The sequence below is a fragment of the Plecotus auritus genome (assembly GCF_963455305.1).
Source record: "Plecotus auritus genome assembly, chromosome: 14".
Taxonomy (NCBI): Eukaryota; Metazoa; Chordata; class Mammalia; order Chiroptera; family Vespertilionidae; genus Plecotus; species Plecotus auritus.
The window spans coordinates 18,653,502-18,668,046 of NC_137780.1; the positions used below are offsets into that span (position 1 = coordinate 18,653,502).

The window sequence follows — 14,545 nt, forward strand, 5'->3', positions numbered from 1 at the left end:
AGCTCTGCTCTGCACTTTGGGGCCATTGTTCAGTAAAGTGAGGGCTCCTGGAATAGGGACACTTGATACCAGGACAACCTTGTCATCGAGATGGTGACCAGGACTGATGGTGGGTAGTGTGCACAGTGTGGATGTGCTGGGCAATGGGATGGTTCACGTCCCAGGAAGGATGGAGTGAGTGGATGTGTAATTGTATCCCACTACTCAGAATAGTTCAAAATCTAAAACGTGACTTATTTCTGGAATTTTCCATTTACTATTTGGAACTGCTATTGACCGGGCAGCTGAAACTGCTGAAAGGGAAACTGTGGGTACCGGGTGACTGTACATTGTTTGATGGTGTCTCCTAAGTCCTATTGAATTTAGTTCTTTCTGTGTCTCTTTTAGCTCAAGCATCTTTAAGGAGATTGTTTTGAATTCTTTGTCAGGTGATTCATAGATACCTGTGTCTTTAGGATTGATTTCTGGCGGTTTATTTTGTTCTTTAGATTGAGCGTGTTTCTCTTTGTCTTTGTATGCCTTGGGATCTTACATTGAGATTTGGTCATTTGAAAAAAGTTGTCACTTCTCCCAGTCTTTACAGCTGTGCTTTGTCCTGAGAAAACCTCCACCCATCAGTCCAGCTATGAATTCAAAGGCCCGCTCACACCTTTTCCGGGGAAAGGACCTCGCTGGTCTTGTTCATGCATTTTCCCTGTTAGAGAGGTTGTCCCCGTTTTGTTTTCTGTGTTTCTTATTGTTGACTAGAGGCCCGGTGCACGGATTCATGCACCAGTGGGGTCCCTCAGCCCGGCCTGTGGAGATTGGGCTGAAACCAGCAGTCCAACATCCCCAAGGGGTCCCGGAATACGAGAGGGCACTCTGCAAAGTTGCTGTCACTCAGCAGCTCCTGCACTGAGCATCTGCCCCTTGGTGGTCAATGCATGTCATAGCTACTGGCTGGTCGGCTGGTTGGCCAGTCGCTTAGGCTCTTATATATGCAGATTTTAGAGAGAGAGGAAGGGAGAGGGAGAGAGAGAAATAAACGTTGATGTGAGAGTAAAGCATCGATAGTTTGCCTCCACTGGGGATTGAGCCCACAACCTGGGGACCCAATGGCAACCCTTTGCTGCATGGGACAATGCCCACACGAGCCGCCCGGCCAGGGATGTGCCTGTTGTAGTTTGGTTTAAATCAGGAACGTCTCATCTCTTGCTCACACTAGTACCTCCCTGCCGGCCTGCAGGCTCTCTGGTGCTGTAGGAAGCAGTGGCACCACCTTGTTCCAAGCAGCCCCGATCTGAGTACACGCCTTTCTCCTCCATGCTCTGAGTCTGGTGATGCAGAAATCACTTACTTTCTAATTCCCCACCTTACTGTGATATTTCTTATCTGAGGGTGTTTTTATTGGTGTAGATTTAAGTTTGAATTGGCATAATGTGTTTATTTGAAATCTGTGTTTCTATTGGTCCTTCACCAATGGGCAACAGCCAGTGGCCTCAGGAGCCTGTTCAGTTGAACAAGTCTCCTCCCAACATTGCTGGATACAGAAGCGTCTTCATGTTTTACATGGAATCATCGCACCTACTGCGCTGTTCTAGCGTACTTCTTGCATCTCTTACGTGCAGTTTGTTTTAATACATATTTTCTTGATTCAAACCAGACTTCCTCCACGGGAGTCCAAGTACATTGCTCAGGTGTGATAAAACACAGAGCATGAACCCTGTACTAATAGATTCGAGGTCTCAGAATGGATACAAACAGATGGAGCGTGATATGCTAATCACTCCCTTTAAGAGATTTGAGGGGAGAGGCCAAGTTAAGGCCAGGCTGAGTTGGTCTGTTTGTGCCAGGGTTAAATAACCAAAATATATAGGTGGGCTTTACCTGCCAAGATTATGTAGGTGATTTGGAGGAAAGTAAGAGGTAGAAACCTGAGTGCAAGGTCAAATGGCCTGAGCTCAAGTCCTCTCTCCCTGCGCTGCTTATCCAGGGAGCTGGCAGGCTCCGAGGCTGGGGTCCTGGGGTGGGGAGCTGGAGCACAGCCCCAGAAAGCGCCGCATCCGATCAGGCCGGCAGAGCCTTGCTGTGCCTGTTCCAGGGGAGGAATGTAGATGGAAAGGCGTGAAGGACAGGGTTCAGACCGGACACATGCCTGGTAGTCAAGTGCGAGGCCACAGTCCGCTTGGGACCCTGCTGACTTCAGAGCTTTCAACAGTGGGGTGGGCTAGCCATTTAGTAGAACATTATTAAACGTCACCTGATCGTGGACGGACAGTGGCCAACTCCTGGCCAGCCTGGGCTGGTTCAGGGTCCGGGACAGGCGAGCAGCCTGTGGTCAGCGTGATCGTGATGGAAGCCCTTGGTGAGACTGAGCAGGACAGGAAGGAAGAGGCTTGGTGTTGAGAAGTCAAACTCCAGGCTTAGAAACACTGGAGTTACGTTTCAAACTAGGTTCCAGCACTTCCCATGGAGGGACTTACTAATGCCTCTTACCTGCAGGGTTAGTTTCCCATTGGGACATAAGGCTGCACCCAAAGGATTTTTGTGAAAATAAAAGGTCTTGTCTGCTAGATCTCTTTCTGGTGACAGAAATCTGTATGTATAAAAGCTTAAATGACTGTTACAACCGAACATCCGGGAGGAGTGGTCAGTCAGTCGCTATGATGCGCATGGACCACCAGGGGGCAGATGCTTAACGCAGGAGCTGCCCCCTGGTGGTCAGTGTGCTCCCACAGCCAACCTCCTGCGGCCCCTCTGCCCAGCCGGTTGGCCTCCCCGACCAGCCAGCTAACCTCCCACAGCCCTTCCTCCCTGCCAGTTGGCCTCCCCAACCAGCCGGCCAACATCCCACAGTCCCTTCCCCCTGCTAGCCAGCCCCCCCCCCCGATAGGCCCTGATTGGGGGGCCCACTGGCCAACCTCCCAGGCCCCTCCCCCCCACGCCGATGGACCGCAATCGCCAGCCAGGCCGAGGTTCCCCACCCATGCACGAATTCGTGCACCAGGCCTCTAGTCTATCTATATAAAAGGCTAATATGCTAAGTGTCCTTCCCACCTTCCGACCGGTCACAATGATGCACACTGACCACCAGGGGGCAGATGCTCAATGCAGGAGCTGCCATGATGTGCACAGAGAAATGACACCCTGTATCTGGCACCCAGAAAGCAACACTCAGCTTCCCCCAAGTGGGACACATGCCCTGCCACACCCCTGGAGCGATAGCCCACCAAATCGCAGCTGATGCTGCCAAGACCCCATGGCACAAAATGCAGCCCACAGCCCAGCCCAGAAATTGTCGCTGCGAGTGCAGGGTAATGACGTCAGGTAGCAACGCCCGGCTTCCTCTCCCTAGAGACTAGCCTCCTTGGAGTTCCAGGAACACAGGTGGAAACATTTCACACTTTAACCAAATATCTGTGAAGTATTTTCCCGTGCCTCATCTCATTTGATCCTCACAGAAGTCCTGGAGTAAGTAGATAGGAGACTCGGTGGAATCCTATTTTCTTTTCATTAGCTGGAAAATGGAGATTTAAAAAGCTTAGAAACTTGACCTGACTGAAAAAATAACAAATGAAATGAAAATGACTTCAGGTTTTCTCACTGTGCAGCATATAGTCAGACACTGCTGCAGTTAAATATTTTACCCTTTGTTCTCCCTGCGTGATCCACAATAATAATCTGCGTTGTGTTGGTATTTACTGCTGTGTTGCTGACAATTACCTGAAAGAGAAGTTGGGGTGCTTCACTGGCCTGGAAAAAAGTTTAGCTACATCAGAAAGCAGGTCTAATGAAGCAAGTTTATTCTATGTCTATAAAAGGCTAAGTTGACACGTGCATGCATGGTACATATAAAGCTCTCATTTGCGCCAATCTCATGCATATGTTTCCATCTGTCATTGTTGGTCTTGAATTTGGTTGACACTTCTATTACAGAGAAAGGGCAAATAGCGATATTAAAATAGTTCTTCTAATTAATTTCCTTTCAATGTGCAGGAATCCGTGAACCGGCCATAGTGTTTTATAAAATGCGCTGTCCAAATGATAGGCCCGGTCACATGTGCTCCTGAGCCCTGAAAAGTGGCTGGTGCGAGTGAGGAGCTAAAGCTTAAATGTTAATTAATTAAATAGCCACGCGTGGTTAGTCCCACTGTGTTGCACAGCTAGCTACAGATGAGAGCCGTTAGAGGGCTCCTTAGGATGTAAACAGTTAGCTTCTCAGAGTTTTCTTGAGTGAAACGTTCTTCCAGTTCCTTATTTCTGTGCAGGGCGCATGCTGTTTGGTGTGCAGTGAGGTATATCGTCCCTGTTTTCTAGAAAAATACACAGCGGAAATTTAAACACGCACAGGAAAGACAACACAGGCAGACAAGTGACAGCACAATGTGCTTTAATATTAATAAGAAGGCGAATTATACCAAGTGTAGAGGAGTCAGAGGGACAGGGGTCTCTTCAGGAGCAGGAGGCACGGGGGCTGGGCACGCTGCCTGCGTGCAGCGCAGAGAGGAGGGGGTGCCCGGGGAGGCCCAGGAGGACAATGAAGCCAGAAGGTCAGGAACCTGACGGGTGAGCAGGCTCAGTGGGAGGCCGACTGGCTGCAGTGCCAGGCGGTTTGGAGGACGCGATCACCTGTGTCACACACAGTTACAGCTGCCTCCGAATTCACGGCTGAAAAGCTGGCCACAGCTCAGCAGGGAAACGTGGGCGTCGATGGAAAATGCAGCACTAGGGGACTGAAATCAGAGTTCCACTGCAGGAGAAGAGCCCTGGCAGGGGCGATGCGCAGAGAAGCGCGTCGGGAAGCCCACACTCGCCTAGGCGGGAGGCACAGTTCTGGCGGGAGGGGGCCGTGGAGGTGGCAGCACGGAGGGCACGCGGCACGTGGTGCTGCGTGTGAGAAGGCGACTGTGGAGGCACTCGGAGCGTCAGAGCACGGCGGGCGCAACGGTGGCGCCTGTGGGTGGAAGCGAGTCCAGCCAAGTGCCCGGGTGGTGGCGAGAGGTGGGGAGGAAGGCGTCCCATCCTGAGCCCGGGGCGACCTGGAGACTCAGCGGGAAGCAGCCCTGGACGGGCACCCGGCTGCCCAGCCTCTGCTGCAGTTAGGCGCTGTTCACACATTTCAGTGCGGCATTAATGCAGCTGGGCCCTCGACGGGTAGCCCAGGTGGTTAGAGCCTTGTCCCCGTTACGCCAAGGTTGCGGGTTCGATCCCCAGTCAGGGCACATACAAGAAGCGGCCAGTGGATACATAAGTAGAACAGCAAGTCGATGTTCATTCCCGCCCCCCCCCCCCCAATAAAAAAACCAACCAGTAAAAAAAATCCTACCTTTAACCAACACTTAATCTGAAAACCTGATTGTGTTTTTAGGTGAGGACTGGAGCATTTGTAATGTTAGCCAGCACATGACCTTCAGCAGAATGATCATTAGCACCAGTGTCACGTGTGTGACTAGGAGTTTATTGAACCTCCTCCGGACAGTGCCCATCCCCACCGCCCCGTCGCCGCTAACTCTGCCCTTTCCTTTGCAGAGGGAGCAAGAGCAAACACGACGAACAACGGTCTGAGGCGCTGCCCGCTGCGGGGTGTCTGGGGATGAACGTCCAGCAGTTGTTGCCCAGTGAGCTGGGCGATAAACTAAAACACGTTCTCTCTCGCTAGAACTGGAAGTGGAAGGTTAGACTTGTCCCAGCCATTTGCCGCTGATAGTCTTCGTCAAACCGCTCGTTCTGAGCCACGGTGAAGTGACTCCTCCAGTCTCCGACGGCCCCTGGGAGAGGCGGGGAGTCAGAGCTGCTCAGGACTGTGTGCCTCGGCCTGCTCTTGTGTGCGGTGTCCACTCGCCCTGCAGGAGGGCAGGGCTGGGCGCCGCATTCCTCCTGCCAGCCTGTCCCTTTCCGTCGAAGGGAAGAGGACGTCTGTCTGATTGGGGGGCCAGGAGAGCCTGCTGCCCCTGAGCCACGTTGGGGTGGGGGTGGGGGTGGGGGTGGCGGGTGGGGACCTCACGTTAAAACCGCAGGCCTGGGAGCTTTCCTGTCTTTTCCCCGCCCTCTTGCATGCCAGGCAGCATGGAGCCATCTACGCAGCGGATGCTTTGCTCCATGGCACTGAAGACTGCATTTCCACCTTATCATCTAGAACTCTGGAGGGGAGTGAGATAAGGCGGTGGGTTCCAGGGGTGGGCAAATTTTTTGACTCGAGGGCCACAATGGGTTCTTAAACTGGACCGGAGGGCCGGAACAAAAGCATGGATGGAGTGTTTGTGTGAACTAATATAAATTCAAAGTAAAGGAGCGGAGGGGAGAGCAAGAGAACCGGATAGAACAGCCGGATCCGGCCCGCGGGCCGTAGTTTGCCCAAGGCTGGTTTAGACACTAAACCTTACTCTCTAGTTGTGGCCAAACGTTGGTTTCATTTCATCTGTGGTCTCTTAAATACTCCTTCCCCAGCATCATTTATTATGAACCTTGTTTTTCTTATCCATGCAAACCTCCCCACAGGCCCTGGGGTCCTCGACTGTTCTTTTAAGATCATGACCAACAGAGAGAGAACCACCTTTCCTCATGAACGGAGAGACCGAGTGGTCCATGACCTCAGCGGGGACTGCCGAGTAGTTTGCCATGGGATTTTGCTTCATGACATCAAACGAAGTGTGATGGGCAATTTTATCTAGGACGTTGTCATCCAGCTTTTTTCCAATAAATTCTCCCAGCTTCCGAATTTCATGCTTTGGGTTCTGTGATCAGAGTGAAAAGAAAAGTGAAGATTTGATATAAAATAGTTTTTAAAATATTGCATTGAATTAATAATAGTGATAAGTAACATAAAATAAAAAATAATCCTGCCTCCCAAATGCTCAACTTTCCAGAAATGACTCATTCTAATACAGTGACACAGATTTTTAAAAATTAAAAATTATTAAGCTTTTCCTGCTCTGAGACGGAAGCACCGCTGAGTATGATGTGCCGGGTGCGGGGAACGCTGCACTAAGCTCATTTCCAAACGTCCTGCTCGGGCAGTTATCGGAGGGTCTGGTGGGCCACGTGTCCAGCAGGGAGAGTCCGTAGCCGCATGATGAGAACGAAGGTACCGCAGAGGCACGGGGCAGGCGATGAGGCCTGAGCAGGGGAGGCTGCCGCTGGCTCTGCCTTGGGCAGAAACGCGCCCACACGTTGCTGTGGGGCCGAGCACGGAGAGGACCTGTTAGCTCAGGAGGACTGAGAGGCCCACGATGACGACTCCGGCCCAGTCCCTCCGCCCGGGGCGTGGGGTCTCAGTGCCTCGGGAGCCACTGTTCTCCCATCAGAGGGACGCAGCCCTGGGAGATGTGGCTGTGGACGCACCTGTTTCTGGAAGGAGTGGGGGAGGGCAAGTGGAGGAGTGTACCCCACGACGGTATCTTCTGCTTTATGATGAGCTTCTGCTTTAAAAGGTTGGATGTTTCATTTGCCCAGGCCAGGTGCTCAGTGGTTAGAGCCCCTGCCTGTGAATTGAAAGGTAACGGGTTCGATTCTGCTCAGGGGCACGTACCTCAGTTGCAGGCTGGATCCCTGGCCCCAGTCAAGGCAGGTGCAGGAAGCAGCCAATCCATGTGTCTCTCACATCCATGTTTCTCTCGCCCCCTCCCTTCCACCCTCTCAGAAAGCCAATGGGAAAAGCATACACTTGGGTGAGGATTAACAACAACAAAAAGTGCTTAATGTAATTGGCTCCTACAGACTCGGGGTCAGCAAGAGTGCTGACAACTGTGAGCTGTGTGTGACTGCGTCCAGGGAATATTCCAGAATATGACCACAGAACATGTAAAAGGCTTTAGGGACTCTGGGGTTAGACTACCTGTGTATTAGAATACTAGAAATGTAATAAGTTATTTGTTTTAAAAAACCATGGAGTGCAATTTAAAAGAAAACAAAAGAAGAATCATAGACACGGGGAACAGACTGGGGTTGCAGGGGGCAGGGCGGGGCTGCGAGGAGTGGGTGAGGGGTCAGAGGTGCAGAGGCCCAGCTGTCCACTCAGTCAGTCAGGGGTGTCTGTGCAGCAGGCGGCTGTGGTTAATGATACTGTGGTGCATACCTGAAAGTCGAGGAGCGAGTAGATCTTAAAGTTCCAGCTACAGGAAATAGTTAAACTCTATTGGGTGCAGATGTTAGGTAGACTTACTGTGGCGCTCATTTTGCAAGGTGTACAAATATCAAGTCGTCCTGTTGTATACCTGAAGCTAACACTATATTACACATCAACGATCTCAACTAAAAACATAGAAAACGATGCTGTTTTTCACTCTCGATATTTTATATCTGGCAATAAAGCCAGAATTTGAATTCAATAATTCTGACTCTAAATCGTTAGTATTTTCCCATTATACCATCATTTCTTAAACTGTTCTTGAAATTGACGTCCCTCAATGAAAAAAGTGTGTTAGAAAAGCGTTTCCTCCCAAGCAGAATGTGAAATAGATGTGCTGGAAGGCGGGCGAGGGACCAGCAGCGGGCCCTGCGGGAGACGTGCGAGGCGGGAGCCAGGACAGCCGGGGGCACTTCGCACGGGGCAGCCATCGCCAGTGAAAGGCAGCCGTTCTTGCTCCCTTTCACTCTGCGAGGCCCTGATGCGGCCCCACGCTGTGACGTAATATTTCATGGTCAAATAGGAACACTGCTGCCCCTCACCATCTTCAGGTCCTCGTAGAAGAGGAAGAGGATGCGGTGTTGGTCTCTGGCTTCCCACCATCCTTTCACGTGGTCATGCCATGAGCCCCAGCACACTGCAAGACAGGGCGGGGCCAAGGGAATGGGGCGGGGCCAGGGGAGTGGGGCGGGGCCAGGGGAGTGGGACAGGGGCCAGGGGAGTGGGGCGGGGCCAGGGGAGTGGGGCGGGGCCAGGGGAGTGGGGCGGGGCCAGGGGAGTGGGACAGGGGCCAGGGGAGGGGGACAGGGGCCAGGGGAGTGGGGCGGGGGACAGGGGGAATAGGGTGGGGCCGGAGGAATGGGGCGGAGCCAGGGAATGGGGTGGGGCCAGGGGAATGGGCCAGGGGCCAGGGGAATGGGACAGGGGACAGGGGGAATAGGGTGGGGCCGGAGGAATGGGGCGGGGCCAGGGAATGGGGTGGGGCCAGGGGTCCCGCTCACCACTGACACTCCACCGAGGAGAGAGATCCCAGTGTCAGGTGGTGATCCCCTCACATCCAAGAAGGCAGGCCCCATGGGGCCTCAGGAAATGGCCCTTTTTATGGTGTTGGAGGCTTAGAAAGGGGTTCAGAGCTGAAGGTTCATACCTTTCCCAGTCAGAAAGCTCTCAAAATACTCTTCCCAGGTCCCTGGGGCCGGAAGCGCTTTATTCATCCTGTGGAAATGGTAGTAAGACACCAGGTTGTCCTTGGGGTTTCTCGCCACATAGATTATCTGGGAAGAGGGGAGAGAAATAGCCGGTGAGGCCACTGCGCGCTGGTTATCGCCCACAAGCTATGTCCGTCCATCCGTCCGTCCCTACGGGTCTTTGGGATGCTGATCCCGGTGCGCTGGGTGTGGGGAGTTGAAAGGCTCCTAGCCCGTGCACGCGGTTGAGGTGAGGAGGTGACGGGTTTTCCTTTAATAAGGGAAGTGCTTTCAGAGGAAACAGAATGAAGCCAGAGCTCCTGCTGCTCTTTACCTTACAGTTTTTCTCCAGGAAAGACGGAGGCAGCAGTTGGAAGGGAAGGTGTGTTTTCAGGGTCCGTGGCGAGGGCATCGCATTCGCTTGTTCCAAGCCTGTAAAATGTTTGGATCATCTCCCACTATTGTTCTCTGTGCTTCAAAACACTGTTCATTGTTACCACCTAAGGGCCAACTGGACAAGGTAAGGCAGCTCTGTGCTCTGACCGGGAGGATGTGTCTAACCTGTGAATTAGTGTTCTGGCTTGAACAATGTCTAACCAAGGGGTGGGCAAACTTTTTGACTCGAGGGCCACAATGGGTTCTTAAACTGGACCGGAGGGCCGGAACAAAAGCATGGATGGAGTGTTTGTGTGAACTAATATAAATTCAAAGTAAAGGAGCGGATGGGAGAGCAAGAGAACCGGATAGAACAGCCGGATCCGGCCCTCGGGCCGTAGTTTGCCCACGGCTGGTAACCATTACCAACAGCAAATCCAATGAATAAGAGCTCAAAAAATCAAACCTGTTGACCGGGAAATCACTGAGGCTCCTCCTGGTGGAGTAAAATTAATGTCTAATTGGAGGATCAAAATGTACCTTCCTTCCACATAAGCAGTGACTCGTTAGACAAGATGGCTGGAGTACAGCATTGGCCTGATACAGTTTTTCAAAAAGACAGAGTCACAAAACCCATTGATACTTGTGCAAATGTCTGGAGTTGTGAGAGGCTGTTTGACAGTCAGCATTCCGAGTCTGCATTTGGGAGTGCAATCAAGTGAGGTTATTCCACACTCACCCGATCCTATGGACGGGATGATCCATTCGATGAAAGGAAACCGCAGGTGAGTAGGTGCTCGTTGAGTTCTGTCAACATCACCGTCATTTAGTATGAAGTCCACTATCTCCTGCGTCCACGTGGTCCCTTGTCCCGCAGGAGGTGGAGAGGAGTAGACCGTTAGTGTGCTGTACCCTTAAGATGGCCAAGTGCTTGTTAGACCTCTGGGTGCATGGTGGAGCCAGGTTTATGGTGGAGTTGAGAAGACATCCTCCTTTGTCCCTCTTTCACCAGAGCATGCTTTTTAGGAAAAGGCTACGGTGTGAAGCGGGCTTACGTGTGCAGGTCATTGTTTCCTGCCCCAGCCCTGCCCTGGGAGCTGTCCTGTTGACTGAGCTGCATGTTCCTTAGGAAGATCAGCTCTCCGATCCTGCCTGCCTGCAGATTTTGAGGGCTGCTGAGCGGGTCAGCAGTGCAGAACCACAGCTCCCCGAATCGTCCCCAAATCAGCCTGGGTCCCTTTCCTGCTCACTCACACAGAGCGGCTGTGTACAAGGCCCACAAGGAAGGCCTGCCTTGGGAACAAATCAGTCAACAAGTCTAGAGCCCGTGCGTTCTTTGCTGAGGAGGTAAAAAGAAATGTGCGTCACTGGAAGAATTAAATGCTTAAAACTTGTAGGTCATTTTAGTTTCAGTTTCCACGGCGATTTGCTGTAGCCGGCACTGCCCAGCCAGCAGCCCTCCACTCAAACCCCACCATCTCTTTATTTCCCTGTAAATGCATTTCCCGCCCCTCCCTGCTCCCCCGCCCCGCCCCACCTGCTTTAGGGTAGGTGCAGATGAGCAGGTCGTCGGGCCTGGCCTGGAAGTCCCAGATCTGGTCCCAGCTGTCGCAGGTGGGCGTGGGTTGAAGGATTCCCTTCACGTAGTCCACAGTTATGCGCTCTGTCCCATCACATTTCAACTCCTCCATTCTGTTCAAGGCCATTGGTGTCAGGAGTCGGAGTGCTATTCCCACAGGCTGCGGGCTCTCACTCAGCACAGAGCTGTGGTCTGATACCCTCCAGGCAGCGCCCTCTGACCTCAGCCCTCCTGGGAGCCTGTGCGCTGGGCAGGGAAAAGCCACCGGCCTGCTGGTGCCGCCCGGAGCCAGGCCTGTTGTTTGGGACTTTGCACTCAGACGCTTCCTGGAGCCAGGCCTGTTGTTTGGGACTTTGCACTCAGACGCTTCCTGGCCTTGGCCCTCCCCTGACTGCGACACCCCGGGCCTCGCCAATCCGGGGCGCTGGGTGCTGCTGGCCCTGCCCTCCGGCATCAGTGCAGCAAGGGTCAGTGCCAGGTCTCAGAATAAGGCACAGATACTCCAGCAGTTTCTGGGAGGTCTACGCTGAGTGAAGAGCTGGAGAGGATCTGCCTGTGGGATCACATATGGCAGCATCGAGCAGCTTCCCTGGCGGCCGGAGGGCAGGTTCTGTGGCTGTGACCAACGAGGTCCTGGATGGGACCCTCCGGGCCCAGAAACCGAAAGGCTCCGCTCTGGGTTTTAAAGAATAAAACAGGAGGCTCGTGAGAGAAGGTTCCTTCCTGCTGGAGGCGGTTCAGTGTTCGTCCCAACAGGAGTCTCTTCAGGGCTCTTAGAACAGGTTGTCTCAAAAGCAAATGAGTGACAGGGGGGCTGTGCTAGGACTCGCCCCACCTGCTTCCTCCTTCCTAGGGTTCACGCCCCAGGCTCATGCCAGAGGCGGCTGTGGGCTCGGTTCCCTCACAGTCACCGGCCTCCGGGAGCAGCCTGGCTCCTGCGGGCGCTGCTCTCCCCTCCTCACTCGGGGCCCACCCCCTCCTGGCCAACCGGCTGCGCAGACCAGGCTCCTCCCCATTGTCCTTCCAGTGCTGAGTGCCCTTGGTCACCAGCCAACCTCCCCGCCTTCCTGTGATGCAACGGAACAGACATCTCTCTGCCCCTTGGTTCTTTTCCGGACACAGAGCTCCTCACCTTTGGAAGTTCCTGTGGTTGGAGTGCCCTTGGTTATTCATAAGGAGTCCCTTTCCACCACACCTGGGCGCATGCTAATGAGGGGGCCGGGGGCCCTGGGATAGTCTCCAGCCTGAGTGAGCAGGCTGGCCACACCAGGAAGACAGCGCATCCCCAATCTGCAGGGAGGGGAGAGGGGCTAAGGCCCCAAGAAAGCTCTGAAGCATCAGTGGGTGGTGAGCATGTGATGTTCTCGGGGGGCGACAGGCCCAGTGCCACGGGGAAAGGGCCTGGATGCTCTCTGCCCCTCTCCCCATACCTTGAACTGTGCACCTCCCCACTAGACTGCTCCCGACCCCATCCTCATGGTAAAGCTCTGAGCATGGTGCCTTCGGTGAGTCCTGCGACCCTGCTGGTGGATTAGTGAACTAGGGGGTCACGGGAACTTCCGCGTGGAGAGCTGGTTAGTCGTCGGTGCGGGTGAGCCTGGGGCTGGCTGTCACCACAGATGGGCAGTCTGTGAGCGACTGTCCTTGTGTGGGGTCTGCACACCGGCAGGTGGTCGGCGCCGACTGAATGGAATTAGGACCCCGGTTGGCGTTGGGGACTGCTGTTGGCGCCCCAGCAACCCTCAACGGCTCTCAGAACCCATTCTGTCCCCAGAAGTCAGGAAGTTCCGTTCTTGCTTAAATCCTCACCCCAAACCTTCACAAGCTCCCCTGAGGGCCTTCGTGCAGAGGCCTCCCTGTACCCAGGCTAAGCCTCACCCCTGCCTCTCACGGGGCAGCCCCAAGGCACCAGCTCCCTGCAGGGTTGCAGACACCACGTCTGTCCTGGCGTGCTCCTTGGCACTGCAGGTCGCGCATGTTGAGTTCTTTGGCTTCCTTCGCGGCTGCTCTAATGTCTTCCCGTGAGAGGCCCCCTGAACTCAGGTCCCTGCGCAGGTCCCACCTCCTTCCCTTCAAGGAGCTTTCCAGACTTGGCCGTGTGAGTGGGCGTGCCACTGGCCTATTGCAGCCTACACGGTTCAGTCGTGCAGCAACTCCGGCCGTGTTGCACTCACTCCAGAGTCCAGCTCCCGTTTGTCAACGTACAGTTGGCCCTTTACGTGTTTCACCCTCTCGCGCCCCAGCCCCAGCCCAGCCCCAACCCCAGGCCCAGCCCCAGCCCCAGCCCAGCCCCAACCCCAGGCCCAACCCCAGACCCAGCCCCAGGCCCAGCCCCAGCCCCAGCCCCAGCCCCAGCTCCAGCCCCAACCCAGCCCAGCCCCAGCCCCAGGCCCTGCCCCTGACCTGTTGTCTGCCTCTATGAGTTTGTTTGTTTTTGGTTTTCTTTTAAAAAATATACCACATATGAGTGAGATCATATGACATTTGCTTTAGCTTTTCTTAATTTATCTGTATTGTTGAAAGTATTGTAGATTCCGCTTTGATTGTTTTTTAGCCATTGCCCCCCTCTACCCCGCACCTGCCCTTCCCAGGTCGTCACCACTCTATTGTCTGTGTCCATGGGTTATGCATACCTGTATATATAAAAGGCTAAGTGTCTGTCCATCCGACCGGTAGCTATGACACACACTGACCACCAGGGGGCAGATGCTTCACGCAGGAGCTGTCATGATGCGCACTGGCCATTTAAAAATAATCGGCACCATGGAACTGGCGCTGACAAACCAACACTCGGCTTCTCCCAAGTGGGACACAGGTGTAGAGGGCCCCCTGGGAAGGCACATGGGCATTCTTTAATTATTGTCAGCTGAACCCAAGGCAACAGGCAAAGCCGTGTCTTGGATACACATTTATCAAAAAGGCAGATGTGTTATCAGCACTGACTCTTACCTTTGCCCAGGTGTCGGGGAGTGGACTTTGATATGTAAATCCAGTCTAGCACCGGGAATGAGGGAATGAATAGGACCTGGGCCCACCCAAGCTCCTTTGATCCTAAGTTTTGGTGAAACCCCCTGGTATTTGGGATATAAATAAACACGCTGCATCGGCGCTGGGTCACTGTCTCTCCCTCAGAAGAGGGCAGCAGTCCACCCGGTTCCCAGCTTTTTCCTTCCATTTTGTGTCTTGTCTCTTTCTTTCATATTTCCTCAATCCCTGCCCCTCTACTCGAAGAACCAGATCATCTCTCTTTCCGTGCTGGATGAGGAAGAGAGACACCCCGTCATACACAGGCTCCACCAC

At 53.6% G+C, this 14,545-nt stretch overlaps 1 protein-coding gene across 7 annotated transcripts; it reads right to left on the minus strand.

The window, feature by feature from the left end:
- Positions 1-4,352: 4,352 nt before the first annotated feature.
- LOC308238839 (sulfotransferase 1C4-like) lies at positions 4,353-12,197 on the minus strand. Of its 7 annotated transcripts, XR_013959627.1 has the most exons (9): positions 11,204-12,163; positions 10,406-10,531; positions 9,626-9,723; positions 9,252-9,378; positions 8,647-8,741; positions 8,054-8,110; positions 7,321-7,460; positions 6,533-7,152; positions 5,403-5,747 (listed from the first exon to the last, which is right to left on the minus strand). XR_013959627.1 is itself a non-coding variant. In XM_080651229.1 (8 exons), the coding sequence occupies exons 1-8, from the start codon at positions 11,697-11,699 to the stop codon at positions 5,635-5,637; spliced, it is 1,293 nt and encodes a 430-aa protein (XP_080507355.1). In that variant the 5' UTR covers positions 11,700-12,163; the 3' UTR covers positions 5,413-5,634. The 7 variants fall into 7 exon arrangements, 4 of the variants coding, with proteins under 4 accessions (XP_080507356.1, XP_080507354.1, XP_080507355.1 ...); XR_013959626.1 differs by lacking the exon at positions 8,054-8,110 and having other exon boundaries at positions 4,354-5,747; XM_080651229.1 differs by lacking the exon at positions 7,321-7,460 and having other exon boundaries at positions 5,413-5,747; positions 6,533-6,713.
- Between the last annotated feature and the right edge of the window lie 2,348 nt (positions 12,198-14,545).